Source organism: Cynocephalus volans, chromosome 12 (assembly GCF_027409185.1).
Source record: "Cynocephalus volans isolate mCynVol1 chromosome 12, mCynVol1.pri, whole genome shotgun sequence".
NCBI classification, from domain to species: domain Eukaryota; kingdom Metazoa; phylum Chordata; class Mammalia; order Dermoptera; family Cynocephalidae; genus Cynocephalus; species Cynocephalus volans.
In genome coordinates this window covers 99,636,132-99,658,159 of record NC_084471.1, presented here as the reverse complement: position 1 = coordinate 99,658,159, position 22,028 = coordinate 99,636,132, and the positions used below count along the sequence as shown (strand labels likewise).

At 39.1% G+C, this 22,028-nt stretch overlaps 1 protein-coding gene and 1 non-coding gene across 10 annotated transcripts in view; both read right to left on the bottom strand.

The window, feature by feature from the left end:
* Nucleotides 1-1,272: 1,272 nt before the first annotated feature.
* The window catches only part of DUSP16 (dual specificity phosphatase 16), a 78,052-nt gene continuing 57,296 nt past the window's right edge, over nucleotides 1,273-22,028 (bottom strand). For all 9 annotated transcript variants that reach the window (XM_063075615.1, XM_063075613.1, XM_063075611.1 and 6 more), the window contains 4 exons: nucleotides 20,899-21,062; nucleotides 12,246-12,405; nucleotides 7,228-7,351; nucleotides 1,273-5,369 (listed from right to left, as the gene is read on the bottom strand). In XM_063075615.1, the coding sequence (XP_062931685.1) occupies nucleotides 4,193-5,369; nucleotides 7,228-7,351; nucleotides 12,246-12,405; nucleotides 20,899-21,062 (1,625 nt within the window). In that variant the 3' untranslated portion in view covers nucleotides 1,273-4,192. The remainder of the gene's footprint in view (nucleotides 5,370-7,227; nucleotides 7,352-12,245; nucleotides 12,406-20,898; nucleotides 21,063-22,028) is intronic.
* Nucleotides 19,519-19,592, bottom strand: TRNAI-GAU (transfer RNA isoleucine (anticodon GAU)). The gene has a single exon. It is a non-coding gene; the product is annotated as a tRNA-Ile (tRNA).

Here is a 22,028-nt window from a genome sequence, read left to right as displayed (position 1 = left end):
GAGAGAACCCACACCATAGCTGAGCTAACCCTCTCCAAGTTACCTTATTTGCCTATGACACTGCTTCTACTAAGTCACATTCTGCACTTGCTGTGGGACAGCATCTTTGAACTGATTCTGATGTTTTAGCTGGAATGAATCTTGTTTTTTACATAAACACAATTTGATGTCTCTGCACATAAACTGCAACAATATGACTGACTTGTAAATATCTTCCAGGACAGTACTGTAATTTTCCAATTGATTTTGCAATACTTTAAAGATATAACCAAGTATAATTATGCTCTACAAGGATGAATGGGCCCCACAGAATGTTAGAAATAACTTACTTCCCTCTTCCATTTATAGATGCAGCAGAGTAATATTCAGAGAAGGTACGTAGACAAATTTTGTTCACTAGACCTAAAACATGCCTGCTTAATGTCAGGAAAACAAAACCAGACAAAAGAATAAGTGAATGTTTTGAGGTGAGGCTAGAAAGTTTTCATCAACTAGCCCCAGAATATATACCCTACCCTTCACATAATCGCTTTGGACATACAGGGTTTACTCCAGTCTTGCCATATTTTTCTTCACATCCTCAGAAATCTACACCTTCTCTATTTCTGCTTTAAGTCCTGGTGTAATTTTAGTTTTCAGAGCCAAACTAGCTCTCTAACACCAACCTACTCAGGCTGGTCTTTAAGAGGCTCCAAGCTCTGCCTTTAAGTAGACAACTGGCTTGAATTTCAGGCCTTCCCAAGATCTACACTTTCTCATCCAAAGCCTCTCACTGAAATACCTGTTTCTCCTGCTACCTTCTATCTCTGGAGACCGATTTAATCCACATTCCCTTATTCTTCTATCTCACTCCTGCCTGTTTTTCTGTAGGGTCCCAGCCAAGACAGCTTTTCTAGTGCTAGCTCACCCAGTCCAGTCCTTCTTGCTTTTAAGTTTTCTAAATCCAATTTCAATTCAGAAGCTTTTTACAAACAACTTCAATGAGGTCATCTGATTGTCGTTATAATCATTATGCCATCTGCTTTTACAGAAGGTAAATACTTCATTCCTTTAATGCATATTTTTATTAATTGAGACTAGGCTTTTAGTCTTGTAAGTCATATCCAGTGTTGTAATCACAGTGGTCATCACCATGTACCTGGCAAGAGTGGACATCAGATCTTTAATCATCATCCTTCCTCAGTTTTACGCACAAGAACTATAAAAATTATTTGCATATTACATTATGATGTACCACAAGTGTGTAGCTCCTGTACTTGTGTGCTCTGGAATTAATCAGAAAGTACCAAGCGCCTTAGGTTTCTATACTGTAGTGTACATTTGGTATACACATTAAAGAATGAAGGCGGGCACTAAACTGTTAGCTAATGATCCAGTGTTTCTTGTGAACGACTGAGCACATAATGTATCTGATGACACCACCACTTCTTTTGGCAACTTAGAGGTTACTGTTCTCACCAAGTTTATAACTGCAGAGAGAGGTCCTTTCTCATTTATGTATAAACAGGTACCAGTTTTCATTTTATTTCATCATATTAACATACATGACATCAAAATGAGAAATGCACAACTTAACCATTCAACAGCTTGCCATATGCCAAAAGAACACTATATTCATATTAAACATTTATACAGTCTTTCCACCTAACTTTACAAATGTCCTAAACCATTTTCCAGCATTTCTCATGTTAGTCTAGTTTTGCTCTTTAAAGTCACCTTTCTGTATCATCCTAGTAGACACCAGGGCTTCCCCTACGATTGCATGAGCAGCCGCCACAGCACCGCCCACAGGTGCCAGGCTTGCCTCTCAGGCTGCCCCTTCCGCACGGTAGTCTTGATTCCAAGAACTGATTATTTGACCTTAGTGATCAAGGACTAAAGGTTGTATGTATTGTATGACTACATCACAGTTACAGGAAGGAAGGGGACCGTGGCCAAGAGAAACCCTAAATGATGCAAGGCAGATTTCTGCCCAAAGATCTCGTAAAACCAAGTCTCCCAACCTTCGTGAAACATACTTAACAATGGCCCTACTGCTTTCATTTCTTAAGAACGTTGCACAGATGTGACCAGATTCTGGTGTGTGTACACATAACATCAAAAATTACTGTGTGAGGGCCGAGCCCGTGGCGCACTTGGTAGAGTGCTGCGCTGGGAGCGCGGCGACGCTCCCGCCGCGGGTTCGGATCCTATATAGGACTGACCAGCGCACTCACTGGCTGAGTGCCGGTCACGGGAAAAAAAACAAAAAAAATTACTGTGTGAAACCTTGAGGATGTCTGATTACATCAAAGACTTAAATGTATATATAAAAACTAACTCAGATCATTTAACACAACTTTTTCTGTATGGTAACGACGTACTCTATGCGGTTTACTCATCTGCCTTCATTTGACACCCATGTCATAGCACATTATTTGTACATAACCAGTTATGTCTGTGAAGCTCATAAGCCTCATGATCAAGTCAGTTTTGAATCATGTCATTCTATCTGGTTTTAGCAGTCAACACAGGAAACATTAAGTCACATCCTAATCAAAGGACTGTCCATTTCTCAAACACAGAAAAAAACCTGAGATATGAGTCAGCAACTAACTACACTTAACAGTAAAGAACAATGACAGTCCCCATCCCGCAGCCCCACCCCCACCAGCTGCTGACATGAATTAAGGCTTCAAAAGAGGACCTAACTGTAGTTGGTAAAACTCAAGCCAGGAAGTTTAAAGCAGATATGTACTATTATTTGTGTACTTGTTCTAATTACCTCCGATTTGCAGCTGCCAGGATTGATTCCATACAGTGATTGAAGGTCAAGAACTGAGTAGCCACCTTGCTCTTGCTCTACTCAAAACACGCTGGCGATGGTTTTTGAAATAGCTTGGCAGTGGCTTTCTGCCCTGCTCATCGCTAAAGAAAACTCAGTGCCTTCTCATCACCTTTACTGTTTTATTCTGAATATTCCCTGCTTACTAAAAGCCTGTCTCTCAGCCCTATTTAGTACATTTAAAAGTCAGAGGAAATTACAGAAATACCACGCTCATCGCATACCAAGAGGGGAAAAGCTATGAAGAAATAGTCTGCTTCTTTCTCCTCAGCAACTTTTACCTTCCTTATTCTTTCCATAGTTTTTCTTCTCTCGTGGTAGTTTCCTATCAAATTTTGCCTTATTGTTACATTTTTACACACAATGAAATGGAAAACATCTACTTTGGCCGAGAAACTGAGGGTGCTACTGCTCTGCCACCAACTCCAATAAATTCACATTTGGCTTCACACCCAGTTAACCTTTATTTAAAGGATTAACATCCCCATTTTAAGCAATTCTTTGATTTATAAAGAGGGAGGCCTTCAACCTTAGCTTAAATCATATTGCTGCCACGTTCCTGGCTGTTGTTGAGGCCTAGGTGGTTCCCTTCTTTTTCTTCATAAAGCTGAGAAGAAAAAAAATACCCCCATCCAGGCCCAACTGGAATTTTGTGCAGAGACAGTTTGAATTGGTCTGAAAAGTGTGACTTGCTACCTACTTACTCACCTATTCAAGCCTAGAAAATGGTCTACCAGACACGGTAGTGGTGAAAGCCCCGACTGTCCTGTCTGAGGTACTGGGTTTGTTCTAAAGTAGATCTTGGCAAGGTCCCTAATGGTCTGTCCAGCAGAATGATGCTCACACCACGCAGCTGTCGGGTGAGCTTGGATTTGTGAATCAGCTTTGGAAATGATCATTTCTTGGATTTACCATTAGGTTCTGTCCCTAATAGGGTCTACCCATCCGACCCAAAAGCTGGCTCAGTCTCAGCACTAAGGTGCACTATGGAAGGGACTGGACAAAGACTAATATTTGAGATCTCTTTGTAGCACAATATGAAAGTGGTAGGGGATTTTGTCTTCTACCACCAAATAAACTTGCTTTTATAACAAGAGGATATACTATTCAATGAACAAAACTGTTTCCTCTACCTAGGAGCAATTCTAGCATTGGCCCTTCCACTTTTGTTGAGGGAAACATTAACTGATCTCTCAAATGCAGATGTTGAGAGGACAAGTGTGTTGATCCATCTTTTGCTTTTACACCATAGCTCCATTTTCCAAAAATATATATGTATGTACATATATATATATTTCAGATTTACAGGGAATATTTTTTTGTGAACAAGAAAAGAACTGTCAGCAGAAGCCATGAGAATCTTTCTTCTCAGGAGACCTCGATGATTTCCATGCTGCCGGAGAAGCTGGACTGACTGCCCACTTTCCCCAGTTCTTCTCGCGACCTGTTCTCCGACATGATGCTCTCTCCAAACTCCATTTGGCAGCTTCTGCGTTTAAACTGCTTTTCAAAGGGGCTCTCCTCGTGCCAGCTCCGCCGCGAGTCAGCTCTGTCACTTGGCTTCTGCCGCCTGCGCACAGAATAAACTTGGTCGCTGCACGTGGGCAGCTGGCTGCAGCTGTAGGCAGAGTAACTGGCACTGCCTCCGTAGACGGCCGAGGCAGAGTAGAAATGAGAGGAATCTGTGGCAAAATACCAACTATTGGTCAAGGAAGGGGTAGAGGTCTGGGGAGCCAGGATATCTGAGTGCCAGCCCTTGAGACCCAGCCCAGCAGCAGACTTTGTGAGGTGCTGCTGGCTGGTGGAAAGGCCAAAAAGGAAGTTGGTGTGGTAATTGTCTTCCACGCTGCCACTCCGATGCAATGGAGATAAGAAGGACCTTTGGTTGGCGCCACTGCTGCTGGTTCTGACTGAGTGTGGTCGCTTGCTCTGGCTATCTGAAGGCCTGGTGGTCTGGGGCTTCTTGGGGATGTTGGCTTCCTCCTTATCTGGGCTGGTTTCTGGAGTCTGCTCTGATACTTCCTGAACTGGGGAGAACTGGCATAGCTTGTTGGTCCCATCCAGAGCAGTGGAAGGTTTGTAGTATTCCAAAGCATCCTCTGACGAGGAGAAGCCATGTAAGGATGCTGTCATACTAGCTGAATATGAAACTGATTTAATATCCAGAGAGAAGGAACGCTTGAGCTTACTGCTGTCTTCCAGCTTGTCTGAGGACAGGTGGAGCCCATTGAGTGCCTGTACCAGGGGGCTGTCCTCTAACAGTGATGGCTGCATGCTGGGCACACTGGCAGGATGCACAGGCCTTTGCCCTGCTGCCTCTGAGGTAGGAGAGTTGGCACAGAGTGGACTGAAGGACATTTCGCTTTTTTGTCCACCCTCTGAGACTGCAGGGACAGGTTCATTTGGCTTCTCCAGGTGCAGCAGCTTGAGTTTGCTCTTTGGCCCTGATGCTCCAGTCTGGTTCTTAATCTTCTTCTCATAGTCCAGGAGTTGGCCCAGAAAATTGAAATTTGGAGATATAGTTGGTCTTTTTTCTTTCACAAATCTATGAAGAAAAAAAAAACAAACCCCTGAATTCTATACCTACACTTTACCTTAAGAATATTAAGTGGATAAATGATATAGACAGAACTTCCCAAATACCTTTGGAAGATGACTGTTTTAAAAGTTTATAACCTGTCCCTGGAGCATGCTAGGGAGAGGGGTCAGGCTCCAAAAGCTCTAGTTTTAGCTTCCTTATTTTCAAGGACCCAAGGCTTCCAATGCACGTGGTAAGAGATGATTCTCTGCTCACCACCAAGGACCCCCCACCCCGACACACACAGCAGTGCTACCATCAGAAATGCAGTATGATAGCCAATCTTCAGCTTCAGTTTTCCAATGTCATCCCCTCTCAAAGTCCCCAGTCACTTCTCAAGACATTTCACATTTTATATTAATGACAAAGAAAAATGGAATTGGATGGTCAAAGTATCAAAGGAACATTTCTGAGTTTCTTCTTTTTGTACTCAACATGGCAGAATAACCAGCTATAAGCGGCCTCTGTGTGTTAAGCATTATACTAATGCATTTAGTTATTTATTTAAATAATTACCTCAAAACCACCCTGTATCAATCAGGCGGGTGTAATTATGGCCATCATATAGGCACACAAAGTCCTTAAGTGACTTGTCTGAAATCATACAGCTATTGAATGATGGTGCTGGGATTAAAAACCAGGTCTAATGTCTGGGTCCATTTTTGTAACCACCATGTTAAAAGCGATTCATCAAAAGATAAAAATAATAACAGACAGCTTTTATGTTTTATTGAGGAAACAAAGAGTCTTAGAGCTAGTAGACAAATTCTTCAGTGGCCCCTGAACTTCACATAGATACTCTTTAGATGATGCAGGAATAAAACTACATTGAAAAGCTGCATTTGATTAAGGAAGAGAAGAAAAAAAAAACCTTCATGGAAATCGAGTAACCCAAAGCAAATTAACAAAGCCAGAAATCACAGGCTCAGCTATAACAAGTATAAATGTAGGGTCCTCATGAGACTTGGTAATATGAGATAAGAGTGCCTTTTCTTCTGGTTTCTACCTGGAGCAGGAGGACCTTAAGTTTTCAAAGCCTGAATAGAGGGCGAGGTTGCCAGTGCAGATAAATGGAGGATCCATCCACTCCAGTCTCTTTCCTCACATTTGGAAGCTGTTCAGGTAGCTCATTTCTTTTGTCCAAATTTCCCAATTTGAGAAAAAAGTTCAACTGTTAAAACAGGCCTGCTCCCTGTGTTTATATTTTTTTATCACATGAAAACTAACAACCTCTACCCAACAAGGCGTGCAGGGGACTCAGATACATCAGTCACTAAACAGAACTCCAGTCCTGGGCGGTGAGGCCACTGCCTGCCTTCCATTTTAAGAAAAGGGGGATGGGGGTACCCAGTCAAAATTAAACACAGTAAAATCTGGCCAAGTCTAGAATGTAGGAAATTTGATAGTTATCTGAGTTGCAATTAGAACAACTGATACTCCCCCACTTAGGGAAAGGAATAAATTCATATAATAGAATAGAGATCTCTACCTGGATTTGTTGTTTCTTAAACTTAAAAAGTAGCTGAGAATGTGTACCCCTTAAATTTTATTTTTTAAATTTATTTTAATTGATACATTGCAATTGTACATATTTAAGAAAAGCAGCTGAGGATGAATCCGACATGACAGCAGAATTAATACTAAATAGTAAAACTGCATTATTTTCCAATCTTTGCAAGACCACAAAATCCACAGTAACCTATAAAGAATATGACTAAAACAATCATCTGCTTTAACCTGGTTACCCACTCTCATATGTCTTCATGTTTCAGGTCAAATGAAACATGAAACAAGCCAGTCACACAAGACACGTTCCTGCCCTCACCTGTAAGCTTCATCTAAGGACATGTCCATCCTCTTCATGATGTAGGCGATAGCGATGGTGGCGGAGCGGGAGATCCCAGCTAAGCAGTGCACGAGGACACAGCCATTTGAGGCTTTTGCTTTCTCTGTATGAGTCAAATTCAAGAAAGATCACTAATAGCAATTTTGTTCAGCAGTAAAATCTTGTTTCCATTTACTTAGTGTCTTTCACCTGAAAACCTCAAAGCAAATCTCATCTATTTACATATTTCTCCTTTCAATATTCTTCTGAGGAGGTAGGAGAAGATAATTTCCTCGCCACTGACATACAGGACAATCAAGGTCCAAAAGTGTTAAGCAATTTGTTACTAACTCAGGTTGCCTGGCTCTTATTTCAGTACTTTTCATTGTGTTTTTTATATCATTTATTATTTTAATAAATTTTCTTGGGTATAAATCCTACATTGTGATTATATGGTTCTACTTGCTTAGTGCAGAAAATTTCAGAAATGCAGAAAAGTATATAAAGAAGGAAATAAAAGCATTCAAAATCCCACACCTACAATATAGCTAATATTTTGTTTACTCTTATTATCTGACACTTCCATTTTTTTCCCTAATTACGTAAGAGATGATATTAAATTTTTAAAAATCTGTTTTCATTTCAAATATATGTGACATACATTACTATTTAAGAGGGGGTGGGAAGTGGGAGAGGGAGAGACTGGATCACAGTATCACTTCACAACAAGATGTCAGACAAAGTTACTTTTCAAATGCTGAAACTCAGAACCTGTCTTCATATGAGTTCTCTATTTTTCTTTAGAAATCTTGTGTGTGATAAAATGGCTCAATTTACTTGCTTAATTTAAGAAGAAAACCATGTATATACTATGAATCAGATTGACCAGGTCACTTTCATGAGGACCAAAAGAACTTTTATCTCTTTCTTGATACCCAGGAGTTAGTGTCTTATTGCATCACCTTAATTTCCCATAACATGGTAGAAGGACACGTGAACATGTTGTTAGAACCAAAAAACCATGGAGATTCAAACAGTGCTGCCCTCTCTCACTGTCGAGTGGCTTAAAAAGCTTACACGTGGAAATGGATGGAAGCAACTAATGTTTTAACCAGTACTATGACTGCCTCAATTCTAAACAATTACATGTGTACACAGCCATGAAGCTATATTCTTTCCTTTTCATTCTTGTTTACAGTTGATAATATCAGAAGTTTACCAAACCTTACGTTAAAATTCTTATAATTAACAGATATGTAAGGAAACTGCTTTGGCAGCTGAATAATAGAAGATACTCCAATCTCACTGCTTATGTTATAAATATTATAAATTTCTAGCATATATGACTTATAATTCATTCATTAGTATAAAACACAGGGGTTTTCAATAGTTTATCAAGCAGCTTCCCTTCTAGATAGGGAACCAAGCACAGTAAAATAACAAATGAACACAAAGCACCACTGAAACAAAGAACTAAGTACTATACAAAATAATGATGTACAAAGCCATGTACATAAGTCTCATGCTTACACAGTTCTCTTTTCTCAACAATACAGAGTTTATCCTATACTACTCTCAGTATTTCCCCTTTTGCTTTGCCTACTAAGAAACTCAAAGCTAAGGTTTTTCATTCAATTTCAACAGGTAATGGCAGTTCACACTTTCTATCATACTTGTACCTTTTCTTGTCCCATATTACTTGGTTCTTGCTCTTTTATCTCATTTTAATGTGTATGTGTGTGAATATGTGTATCTTTTGATCCCAATCTCTTATTGTAAGCTGCTTCAAATCCTTACTGGAAGTAATCTGGGTTTAAGTTTTTTAATGTTGACAATACTCTATTTTTAATAATTATCTCAAAAACTAGATTGATAAGGACCTAGAAGGGTCTTGCTTCTAACATTCTCCCAAAGGATCTAATACTAGGCACATAATATGCACCCAGTTAAAACTGGCTGACTGATGCATATTTTAAAAAGCAATCTTTATAAAAAATTTGCAACAGGTTGGAAGGAAACAAAACAATTTGTGTTGCAATGCTGAAGTTTCCTTTTCTCTGTTTTTCAGATTTTCTGCATTGTGCCGCCTATACTGTTCTTACAACTGCAACTCTTGATGATGTATTTAAAAAATCAAATTAAGGGCCGGCCCCGTGGCGCACTCGGGAGAGTGCAGCGCTTGGGAGCGCAGCGGCACTTCCACTGCGGGTTCAGATCCTATATAGGGATGGCCGGTGCGCTCACTGGCTGAGCGCGGTGTGGGCGACACCAAGCCAAGGGTTGCGATCCCCTTACCGGTCACAAAAAGACAAAAAAAAAAAAAAATCAAATTAAAAAGTGGTTATATCAGAGTAAGGTTCATTAGCACATGTCTTAGCAGGCATGAATACTATGCTGAGTCTTAAGGTGAAGAAGTAATACACACAGACCTGTCAGAAAGGAGCAGGGAAATGTGTGCTAGAAAGCCTGGGGTGGCATGGAACGAAGTGCTCGGGAAGCAGCCTGCCCTGGCTGGCCCTGACCAGCTGTGTGGGAAGTAACCAGGAGAAGGTTCCAAAGGTAGGGAGCAGGTGTTGGAGGGTTGGGAATGTTAGGCTAAGGGTTACATTTTTTTATGTTGGAAACTAAGGAATCTCTGCAAGTTTCTAAATAAGGAATGACAAGAAGGCAATGATGGTGAAGATTGGAAATAAAAACAGCAGGGTGCCACCACGGAGATTCGGGCAAAAAAATCTGAGGTTAAAAAAGGGGAGGGAGGTCTGAAATGAAAAGTGTAAGGACCACGTGAGGATGAGAAGTTACAAAGGCTGAAAAGAAGGTTATAGAGTACAGCTTTTGGGAGAGGGAAAAAAAGGAACTTTGTGTAACAATTTTAAAAATATTTATTAAGAGCCAATTATGAGTCAGGTACTTTGCAAGGCATTCAGTGCACATATATTATCTATTTTGCTCCTCACAATACCCCTGTGAGGTAGGTATATAATCTTTAGTTTCCAGGTCAGGAAGCTGAAGCACACAGAAGTTTTATGTAACTTACCCAAATCCACCTCACTAATGACCAAGGAAGGCAGGACTCAAATACTGACAGTTCGGTCCCAAAGTACATGTTCTTAGTCACCTCTCTATAGGTTATCAAGTCCAGGTATGGGGGTACATCTTCAAATTACATTCTCTGCTGTGACTAACCATGGCTTCAAATGAGAATAGCAACAATGACAGTGAATAGGGTCTGGATTCAAAAAATGGGCTGAAGATTTTACCTTGAATTATTTGGGTGGGATAAGGACAGGAGCTCTAGTAAACAAGACCAAGCAAATGAAATGCAGATAATAAAAATATTTACAGATAATTACAAATTTATTAGGGTATGTGTTTATGTGTGTATTTAACCAAGTTGGAACATGATAAAGTTCCTTTTGTATGAAAGAAAAGTGGTGTGATGATCCCATATCTCTCATAAAAGAAGAAAATAATCTGGGAGCAAAGTTATTCACATTCTCTCTTTTCTACTAACCCCTCGTAAAGCTTAGATACTGTCATGACTTGTTGGAATCAGGTTCTCTTCTAGATAGATCCTGAAATTACACTTTTTAGCTGAAGTCAGAGCCAAATGTCTCTGAATAAATATGACATGCAATGGGAACATTAACCATAATTATGTTTTGAAAAAGGCAAAAACAGAATGATATGTTGAATATTTCAATGTACAATGGGGAGCATTAATTTTTGACTTGGTAGTGTCAACACCATGCTCTCCCAAGTGAGCCATGGGCCAGCCCTAATTTTTGGAGTTTTGTTTGTGATTATTTTAATGTGAATTGTCGAAGTCATTTATTTTTGGATGTTTCACAGAATGAGTCTTAAATAAAGATGAAAGCCCTTGGCAATCTGCAAGTGTTGAAAAAAAGAGAACTGCTTTGGAATTACTCAAAGCTCCAAAAGCATTACCGAGGAAATTCCTCCCATGGATGAAAAATATAGTAAGGAGGGGGCTTAATTTACATAATTTCACTTAAAAAAAAAAAAACTAGTTCTTTTATTTTTAATTAACCAATTGGTTTTAAGTAATCAATTCAGAGTATGTAATTATGGGTTAGAGTGCTCAAACTTATGTGACTAGGGGAAAAAACAACAAAAATTCCTCACGTGGAACACTGAGAGTCCCCACTTGGTGACATTGCTGAGGAGCTAGCAGTGCTCCTCCTCTGTTCCCAGTCTCCACTAAAACCATATTTCAATACACATCACCAATTTATGACCAGCAGACCTGATCCTGCAGCACCAAACTGTCACAACAGCACCTAAGAGTCAGAGAAACTCCAGAACTGAACAGGCCCAGAAGCAAAACAAGGTATGGTGCCAATCAGATGCCGCCACAACCCCTGACAAGGAAATGACCGCACGCGAGCGAGCGAGCGTGCGTGCGTGCGTGCGTGTGTGATTTTTATTAGATCCAATACTACTTGAAATTATTGGCACATGGACTGTGGCTTGGAAATCTTTGACATAAAGACTTTATTATTTTTTTGCTGGCTGGTATGGGGATCTGAACCCTTGGCATTGTAACAGACATAAAGACTTTAAATGTAATGGGATTTGTATTCACAGGATTTGACCTTTCTCTGGGGAAAACATAGCAGCAAGGTAATAGGGAGTATCACCAAAGATTCCAAAAGTCTTTTATAGAAAGGGGGCGCGGGGGCAGAATTTAACTCCAAATGCTTAACTGACTTTCACACACTTGCAAATACATAGTCACAGATTCTATAAGACTTAACATTGGTACTGTTAAAAGTTAGCTTGGATTTCACAAGGCTTGCCCCTTAGGGACAGCATGGCACACATGTCACCTTGACCACTAAGTGAGTAAGCAGCACCATGTGTTGTTTTCAGGCTTTTGAAATCTCTGAAATAGGCTCATTTTCTCTAAAGAAAAAAAGGGGGGGGGTGAAGGAAGGGGTATAATTATACATGAAAATATAACCTAAAAGACTCATAATATGATTTGAGCTACTTACCAATAAAATCTACTGATTTGTCCAACCACGGCAAAATTTTCTCACAAAAGCTATCATTCACAGGCACTCGCAGGAAATGAGACTCAGGGATAAAGTCAGGCTTTGGACAGGTATTGCTGGCATTTAACACATAACCAATCCCATTCTGTTGCATCAGCTCCTACGGAGGAAAAGAACAATTAAAGTGATTAACAATAGACTAACATGATCATTTTGAAAGAGTAAAGTTTAATGTAATGACAAAAATTACCAGTTCCCTTGAAATAATCAGAGTTCATTCACATCAGTGAAATACAAAATCCCAGCAAAATAACATTTAGAGACTTAAGTCTAGAGCAAAAAAATTTTAAGGACAAAAAAGGCTGTTTCAAATAGTATGCCTGAAGACCACACACCATGAATATACTTAATTTTGTATTATCTTCATTACTAAAGAGAGAAGCAGAACAAAGAATACAAAATAAAACAACAGTTGATATGATTTTAGAATATATACACACACAGGAACATTTTCTTCCCACACCAAGCATGCTGTTTGTTCTCTAAGATACAGTCTAAATACTCTCTTTGAAGGCTGTGTCTATTTCCATAGCTTTAATTATCACTTCTGCATGCTAATGGCGCACGTTTGTGTGTGTGTATGAGCGCGTGTTATCTCCTCTTAAATTTCCAACCCATATTTCAACTATCTACTGGACATTAGGATGTTTCACATGCCCTTCAAATTCATAATGTCAGAAACTAAACACATTACTTTTCTCCCTTCTCTGCCCCAAACTCCTGTTTCCTTTCTATAATCCCAAAACTGGTTTACAGTGATAACTAATCCACCCAGCTAGGTGATCTAGAAAATCATTTGGCCCCTTTCTCTTCCTCATGACCTCCATCCAAATGGCTGCAAATCCTTGTGGTTTTACCTCTTCCATTTATCCTCCTCTCTCTACTCCCATTCACTGCTCAATAATCCTCGCCAAGATAGCTAAAAAGGCCACCAGGGAGCTCTGGAAGTTCACAGTTTTTCCCTCCAATCATATTCTGAGCAACTAATCTTTCCTGTAACTGAGTATGGACTAAGTGCTTTATCCACACTCTTTTAATTTCATTGTGTCTCATTTCCTGTTCCTGTCCCATACAACCCCCCAACACCAACACATGTCCTCCCACCCTTCTGCGTTTTTGTTCACACCATTCCCGTGCTTAGAAGGCCCTGTCCCTCTTCCTGATGACTCTCTTCCCACTTCTCCCACTTGTTTCACCTTGTCTATCAGCTCCTTCCCACTGAGGCATAACTGACCATTCTGTTCTCTGAACGTCCAAAGGACTTCGCTCACACATTAGTAAAGCACCTAGCGTGGTGTGTTATCATTAACAGATAACTCTTATCTCCCCTACTAAATAGTGAAATAATGAGTGAGATCTTGGACCGAGCCCTGCTTGTCTTTCTACCTACAGTACCAGGTATGCAGCTGCACTCAGTACGCGTTTGCGCGGTTGACACTCCATCTTCCACTTACGAGGCAAGCCGCACAATCCTGCTTCAGCTAGTCATCCCATTGCTGCCTCTCGGGAAATGTTCCAAGCCTAGGATAATTCTTATTCTAAGCAACCTTGGCCATATTTCTTCCTTTTCATGGAATGCTGTCCTTTTCTACAAATCTTTTTCAACTGCCTGAAAGACAGTTGGTAATTTTCTTCCTATTTTACCCTCCTGAAACATGCCTGTTCCCCAATAATCTCTTCATTTACCACATTTGGCACAATAACTACATTTTATTTTACATAAAAGGTGGATAGCATAAATCCAGACTGTGTATGCAGCCCTCTCTCATCTCTGAGATGACAACGTCAAGAAACAGCTTTGGGGACTAGGTGGGCTTCTTAGATTCAACAACACCCTTCAGCTGTGCCACAGCCCAAGGCTTCAATGGTCTCCTATGCTTTGGTTAGGCTATAAAGATCTTATAATGGTTTTTACCACAGCATTTAAACTTATACACGTAGCAAAGGTTACGTCTATTTTTCTATAGATGAAACAAAGCTACTGAGTTCATCTCATACCATATGATCAACCACAGGGTACAGAAACTGGTTCAGTATCCCCCATGTAAGAATGGAAAAGGCTTTTCTCGCCAATGGTCCTTAAAGGAACCACATGATATTTCTTTCTCCTTTCCACCAAGCGTACTACTGATTCATTAAAGTAAAGGGAAATAGTAATATTTCTTCCCACCCAATTCAATAATGAAGACATCATAGAAATTTCTGAGAAAAGAAACTACAGTGTTATCTACTATACACAATCAAAAGACAATAGGGAATTCTCACTAAGCACAAAACAAGTTGCAAGTCAATGATGACTGTCCAATTTGGTTTCCCGTGGAAAGAATATAACAATGTATAACTCTGACAAGTAGCCTAATAACCTACATTTTAGAAAAACTACAACTTAAACCAAAAAATATTTTTTGAGCACTTTTAATAATATAGGCCTATTAATAATATAATATTATGACACATGGTACATATTGAGAAAATATCTAACATTTAATGAATGTCTACTATGTGCCAGGTACTGTGCTAAGCGTTTAACTGGATGGTCTCATTTAATCCTCACAACCACCTTTGATGTGGGTACTATTAATATCCTTACTTCACAAATGAGGAAACTGAGGCTTAAGAGAGGTTACATAACATTTCCAAAGCCACACAGGTATCAAGTGGTATAGAGTTAGGATTCAAATCCAAACATATTCATCTCCAGAATCTACCCTGTGAATCACCATACACTGCTAAATTTAAGTTCATTCTAAAGCAAATTAGATGGAGCAATAAAATAAGTAGCCTACATATGTATATATTTTTAAATAAAGTATTAGAGTGTAAAGTTTTAATTTCATTCTTTTTTGTCCTTTTTAACTATAACAAATTAGAAGGCAAAGTTGTGAACTTCTGGTTGTGAACTTCTTTGAGGAGAATTTGGGAGTAACTCAGGCCACTGGATGGCTATTTGAGAGGACACTTGTCCAGGTCATATTTTGCCCCCTCTTTTCTCTTCCTATCACCTCAGTTGCAGTCCCAGGCACTATTATGCTGGTCTTTCTGCCATGTTCACATGGTGCCTTCTCCTGTAGGTTGAGAACGGGCTGCCTACACGATCTCACACTGCTTGCTGCCACACACCAAATCACAACAGCACTGCGATGGCCAGTAGACAGGAAGCATGAAAAAGAGGCAGTACTGACCCAACTCAAGAAACATCTATAACCCAAGCGTACAACACTGTGTATAGCACAAAAGTATTCTTCACTTATACAACAATGTACCTTAAAGGATGTATTTAAATAGTTGCTTTATCACAGATAACTAGCAAAAGGAGGAGGGGAAAAAAACATTAATGAGTTGAAAGTGAGTGATATTATCCCTTATTTACAGAGTAAAATATTTTAAACATGAAATTAGATAAAATTAATTTCAATGGTAACTATTAACAAAAATTTTAGTTTAAAAGATCTCTTTATTAAATCTATTATCCAACTGCTACCTGAAATTCTTTTTGGAATAAGATGGGACTTGGTAAATAAAAGTTTTTAAAGCAAAAAAGCAAAGAAAAAATACTAAAATGTCACCACATAAAATTTAAATGTAATTTGGTTACTAAATTAAATAACATAAATAAGTGCCTTCTCACCTAAATTGGTGGTAAAAGAAGTCAGTTAAAGGAGGAAGTCTTTAAAAATGATACATACATACTTGAAACATTATTTCAACATACAAAAATTTTTTCTTTTTGGCATCTGGCCAGTACAGGGATGGAACCCTGGACCCTGGTGCTTGATATTATCAGCACCACACTCTAACCAACTGAGCTAACCACCCAGCCCTGGTTTCAACATACAATTAAGTAAACTGTTAAAAATAGTATTTGTGAGTTAAAAAAGAAAACAATTTTATTATTTTATTATAATTTCCATTCACTATTTTTTCCTTTTAAAAGTTTCTCTCTCCTAAATCATGAAATAAACTTTCCCCTGTAGTTGGACTAATTTCTAAGCACGGTTTCTATGGTCTGTTGATGCAGACTGTGGAGTAATATATGGAGGACAGATTAATATACAACTTAATAAAACTGCTCTATCTGGTCAGGTTCCTCATGCTCAGCTAGGCTGACGACAGCAGATCCCATTAAATCTCTGTGGGCACTGCAATTCCAGATAATGGAGTTGTAATTTTTCTTTCTGAAGTCATTTCCATGACCAAATTTGCGTTTGCTACTCCATTTGCCTTCAAAATTGACCTCAAGTCCTCCACCAAGCCTTCCTCAAACAACAAAACTTGCTGTATCTACCACTCACCCAAGCGTCCTGCATACTTTACCCTATGATGACAAGACTGATGAGTGTCACCAATAAACCAGGAGCTGTACTTGGTGCTTGGCATATATCATCTCACGTGAACATCACATGAACAGCAGGAGGCAGGAATTATTACTGTTTGTAGGTGAAGAAACTGAGATTCAGTAACCTGGCTAAAGTGATGTGGCTGGTAAGGTGGTGAACTGAGATGCAAAGCTGTCCGCCCCCAAAGCTGGCTCTCAGCCACGGAGCTGCGCAGTACTGGGAGTTACACTGGGAGTTACACTGCGAGTCCCCCTGTCTTGTGTATTATTGTTCAACGAACAGATCTTGTCTAACCAACCAACTTGCATGCTGTACGGTGTTCTACACACAGTGGACACTGATTAAATATTTTTACTGATAATTTTGATGACTTTCTGTCTTCCTAGATCATATATTTCTCTTGGAAACCCTGAGAAAGCATTATTTGGCTATATTGTGTCCAGGCTACTGCCTAACTCTTGTAGGAAAACAACAAAGTAGCAGTAGTCCTAGTAAGGGAGCAAAGGAAAACCAATTTTGCATGTTAAAAGGCTGAAATAAGCTACACAAAGAATGTTGACAGCAGATTGTTTAATTGGGGAAAGAGGGGGAAGAAGAACTGCTTTAGTAAAGCTGAAGTAGTTCCCCTCCAATACAGTTCTGGCTTAGAAACTACTTGCAATAGGTAATTTCCATCATCATACGTTTCATATACTGAAGTGTCAAACAAAAGTTCCTATTTGAGATTTTAAGTCATAAGGAAAAGAAATGATCAAGAACTTTTGTCTTTCACATAGTAACTAAAGATTCTTTCTCAAGTCCCACTCATTTTGGATATAAACTGGGCACCAGCAAATGACTTTCAGTATAATAAGCTGTTTCCATTTCAGCTCTAGTGCAAAGACTAGAGGATAAAAGAAAAAACTAAGAAATAAAAGTGCAGTTGGGAAAAGGAAAATAAAAGTATGTGTTTGCTACCAATGACTTCTTATTGTCTTTTGCAGAAGAACCGTGTCTTTAAAACATCAGTAAAAATTAATACATGCTGAGAATATTGACCTACACTATCAAATAAAGTAGCCACAAGCCAAACATGGCTACCAAGGACCTAAAATGTGTCTAGTCCAAATTAAGATGTACAGTAGATAGGAAATATACACTAGATTTCAAAGACTTAGTACAAAAAAAAAAAAGTAAAATATCTCAATAATTTTTTATACTGATTGTACGTTGAAATGATAATATTTTCAATATATTGGGTTAAATGAAATGTTATTAAAATTAATTTCACCTGTTTCTTTCAACCTTTTTAATAAGGCTACTGGAAAATTGTAAATTATTTATGTGGCTTGTATTATATTTCTATCAGAGAGCACTGGTATAGAAGATGTTGTGGAAAAACAAGGGGGAAAAATCTTAATAGTGATTCAATAGACTGTTAAAATTTGTCAGTCCTTCATAACAGCCTGCTATAGAGAATCCCATTTTCCAGAAGGTGGGTATCTTCTGTGTTATATAAACACAAGACTTCAAATCAGAGCAGCTTGGGTTTGGGTTTGGGTTTGGGTTTCTGCCACTGACCAGCTCTGAAGTCAACAACATAATCTTGGGTAAGTGATTTAACTCAGGGCCAACCTACCTCCTAATCTTATTATTAGGGTTAAATGCAATAATATAAAGACCCTAGCATTTTAAATGAAGAATATTATAATCCTACTAAGAAAATTCCTGTGATGTGATTTTAACATATTTTGGTGGTGCTTTATTAAAAATAAAAAAGACTAATAAAATTAATAGCCTTGTGGCTGCTATTTGTAAAGACTTCAACTTCTGAATTTTAATAAAAAGACATGTACTATTAGGGAAGATTAAAAATCGTCATCTTTGGGGCCGGCCCCGTGGCTCACTCAGGAGAGTGCGGCGCTGGGAGTGCAGCAGCGCTCCAGCCGCAGGTTCGGATCCTATGTAGGGATGGCTGGAGCGCTCACTGGCTGAGCGTGGTGAGGGCGACCCCCAAGCCAAGGGTTGCGATCCCCTTACCGGTCACCAAAAAAAAAAAAAAATCGTCATCTTTGCACCTTTAAGATGAAAAGAAGCATATTATATCTCCTGGAAAGTTTAAATCAGGAAGCTGAGAAGGAAGAATAGTCATTTTATGCTGTTTGTGAGAGAGGCCAGTCTGGTTCTAAAACGTAGCTGGGTGAGGCTGAGGAATTCATTTCACATTTCTAGAATATCTATTTCTTCATTTATCAAATGAAGGTGGCTAACTAAATGATCTCTAAAACCCCCTGTAGAACACAGTGTTATACCACCAAGGACAAGGCTTTGGATCCCACACCAGCCAAAAAAAAAAAAAAAAAAATCCCCTTCAGCACTAAGGCTCTTGTCAACAATTAATCGAGAGGTCAACATAAATTTCTATTCACTGCTTTCAAAGCTGCCCAGCCCACCGGTGCATTCTTATTTCTCGCCACCCCTCAGTCTACACATCTATTTTAAACAAGCTTTCTGACAGTCTTCCATAGTGACTCCTTGTCCAAGTTTTTCTCCCATGAACTTCCATAAACCCATTCTCCCCTGCAAACATTTCCTTTCAATGCATCTTTCTTGCTTAGTATATGTTCAGAAGCCAATCAAAAACTGAAAACTATCCCTTTTCCCTATCCTCAATTCCAAGTTCTGGTTTACCTATACTCACCTTGTGGATGCTCACAAAGTTGTTTATTGACATATTTATTAAATTTGAAAAAGGTATATAGCAAAATAAATATGCCATTTAATTTAATGTCAAAAGTAACAAAAAATCTGTCACAGAAATATTTGTAGAATCACCTGCTGACTGACTGGTTACGGTTTACCAGAATTAAACAGGATTTTTCTTCTTTTTTTGTGGCTGGCCAGTACAGGGGTCGAACCCTGGACCTTGGTGTTATCAGCACCATGCTCTAACCAACTGAGCTAACTGGCCAGCCCTAAAAAGGATTCTTAACTAGGAATTTTATTTTCTGATCTGGGGATTAAATTAACCATCACCAGCTTTGCCCCAGGAATGCATGTGACTTTAGAAAATTAATTTTGCTTTCTGTAACATAGTTTGCTTATCTCTAAAAGAGAGGAATAATCCTGCTCAAAGGTACTGTGACCCACCAGAAAGGCTCAGGACAAGCATAAACTGTCAAATCTCAAACAGGCAGATCTTGCAGCTAGAGCATATCAACAACTTATTAACAACACAGTGTCAAGACAAAAGTTTGAAGACGCAGGAGTTTTAAGAACAAAAAGAAAAATGATGCCTCACTGCTGCCCATGATAGGGTGTTTTTTTCCCTTCCTGGAAAGCCCTGCTTTCCACATGCTGAAGAAAGCCAATCTAGAAGCTTATTTTACAGTCAGCCCGATTCTTCTAATTACTCAAAGGAGAAAAAGTTAAGGGTTACTGCTTCAGATAAGAAAGTAACACTTGTGAATCACCAACATTGAATTAAAAAACTTTGCTTTTTCAATTAGTGGTGATGTAAATTAAGAGGTTTAGAAACATATCACTTTTCCAGGCAGCAAGAGCATTGTTTTATAGCACTACCGGTTAAAAGCATATCAGCTGTGAAGTTAGATTGTAGTTTTATTGTTGTTATGCTTGTACCATCATATACAAAGGCCTCAATCCAATATGTGGTCCTCTATTAGGGCATGCTGTGTTCAGTACAGCCCATGTCCTTTTCAGCAAGAATCCATGCTCTTCCCTCTTCCTTTTCAACCAAACTGTTCCAATGAGCTCTAGACAAGGGAGGCTGGCAGTGCCTACTTTTAGCCTTGGTCCTCACCACCTCTCCCCACCCCTCTGGCCAGCTGTCACCATAAGGACCTTCCTCAATCCAAGCCCAACTCAAGTCCCTTTCTAGTATGCCACAGTAAATAAATGCATTTCTAGATGTGAAATAATTTAGGAACTATTACCCTTTCTGTGTGCCCAATTACTATAACAGAACAATTAATACCCTAAGAAAATAATGCTAAACTTCTGAAAAATTTTCTATTTTAGGTCTCTTGGACCTATGAGGACCAATCAAACATGAAAACAGTTTAGGTTTTCTGTGGCAATAAATAAACTAAACAGTCCAAAAGATGATACAATTGTTAACTAGGGAGAGACACTGAGAATGATGTACTTCCTTTCTGGGACTGTGGTGTGTTTCAAATGACAGGTAATGGGCAACTGCTGTTTCTCCAGCTGCTAACAAGAAACCCAGCAATGAAGGACATTTTCAAAGCACCCACCTTGTTGAGGACATCTCGCTGGCAGCCAAGATAAAGATTGGGAAGAATTCGGGTTGGCCCAATGTTGGCAACAGGTAAGCAAGGCTGGGAAATGCAGGTAGGGACTAGAGTGGATTTTCCTTCACAGAGGCCAGGGAAACAACGAGAGAACTCAGCAAACCCACCTAAGAATAAACATTGTAAAATTATGCCATGCACAAAGTGAAAATCAGCCCTCTGTGAACTACTCAACTAAAACTGGTTAAAACAGAAAAATCAAAGCCCACAGATCTAAGTGGTACCACTGCACATGTATTACTTTCTACAGCTGCTGATGCTAAGTCTAATGTATAATCCAGCGCCATGTCGTGGTGTGTAAGGCTACAATAGGGACATGCAAGCCTTGAAAGCAGTTTAAAGGACTCCTGTCCTTCTCAAACATTCTCTCCATCCTCACATATCCTACAACATTTGCCCCACTCCCCATCCCCATGCAAACATTATTTTGTGAAATATAAAGAGGATTTAAAGTCAACAGCAAGTAACCAAGCCAAGACTAGTATTCACAGAAGCAAAAAGGAGAAAAAATGTGAACTGTGGCTGAATGCTACTTCTTCAAAATGGATTAAGTTAAAATTCTAGAATTAACTTTAAATTCTCCTATAATACAAATTTTTTATTTCAAAGGTATCCCAAACATATTCACCCTTTCACAAATATCCTCTATATCAAGCCCTTGGGATTCCCTGGGCAGTTAGTCATGGTTCCCATAATTACCACTAATCTCTGAGATCTCCTGTTCATTTTGGTAAGTACTATAAAGAAGTGTTGACAGACCCTAATTGCTTAGGGTACATGAAGGCCTTGTGGCAAGATTCCTGGATTCAGAATTAAAAGAATTCAGTTTTTTCTACTCCTGTCCTTAAAATGACCTGCTCTATGACCTTCATCAAGTCACAATCATGCCACTATTCAGTGGAGAGAAATCTATGTAGCCAAAGGAGGTACTTTCACCTCCTTTGGGAAAAGAAAAAATGAACCAAGTCTTCAATACAGTTTCCAATCTAAATATTCCTTGCTATCCAAATCCAAATGCAGGAACCAAATAGATTCTGATAAATTTTCAGATAAATCTCTTGCTATCTAAACTC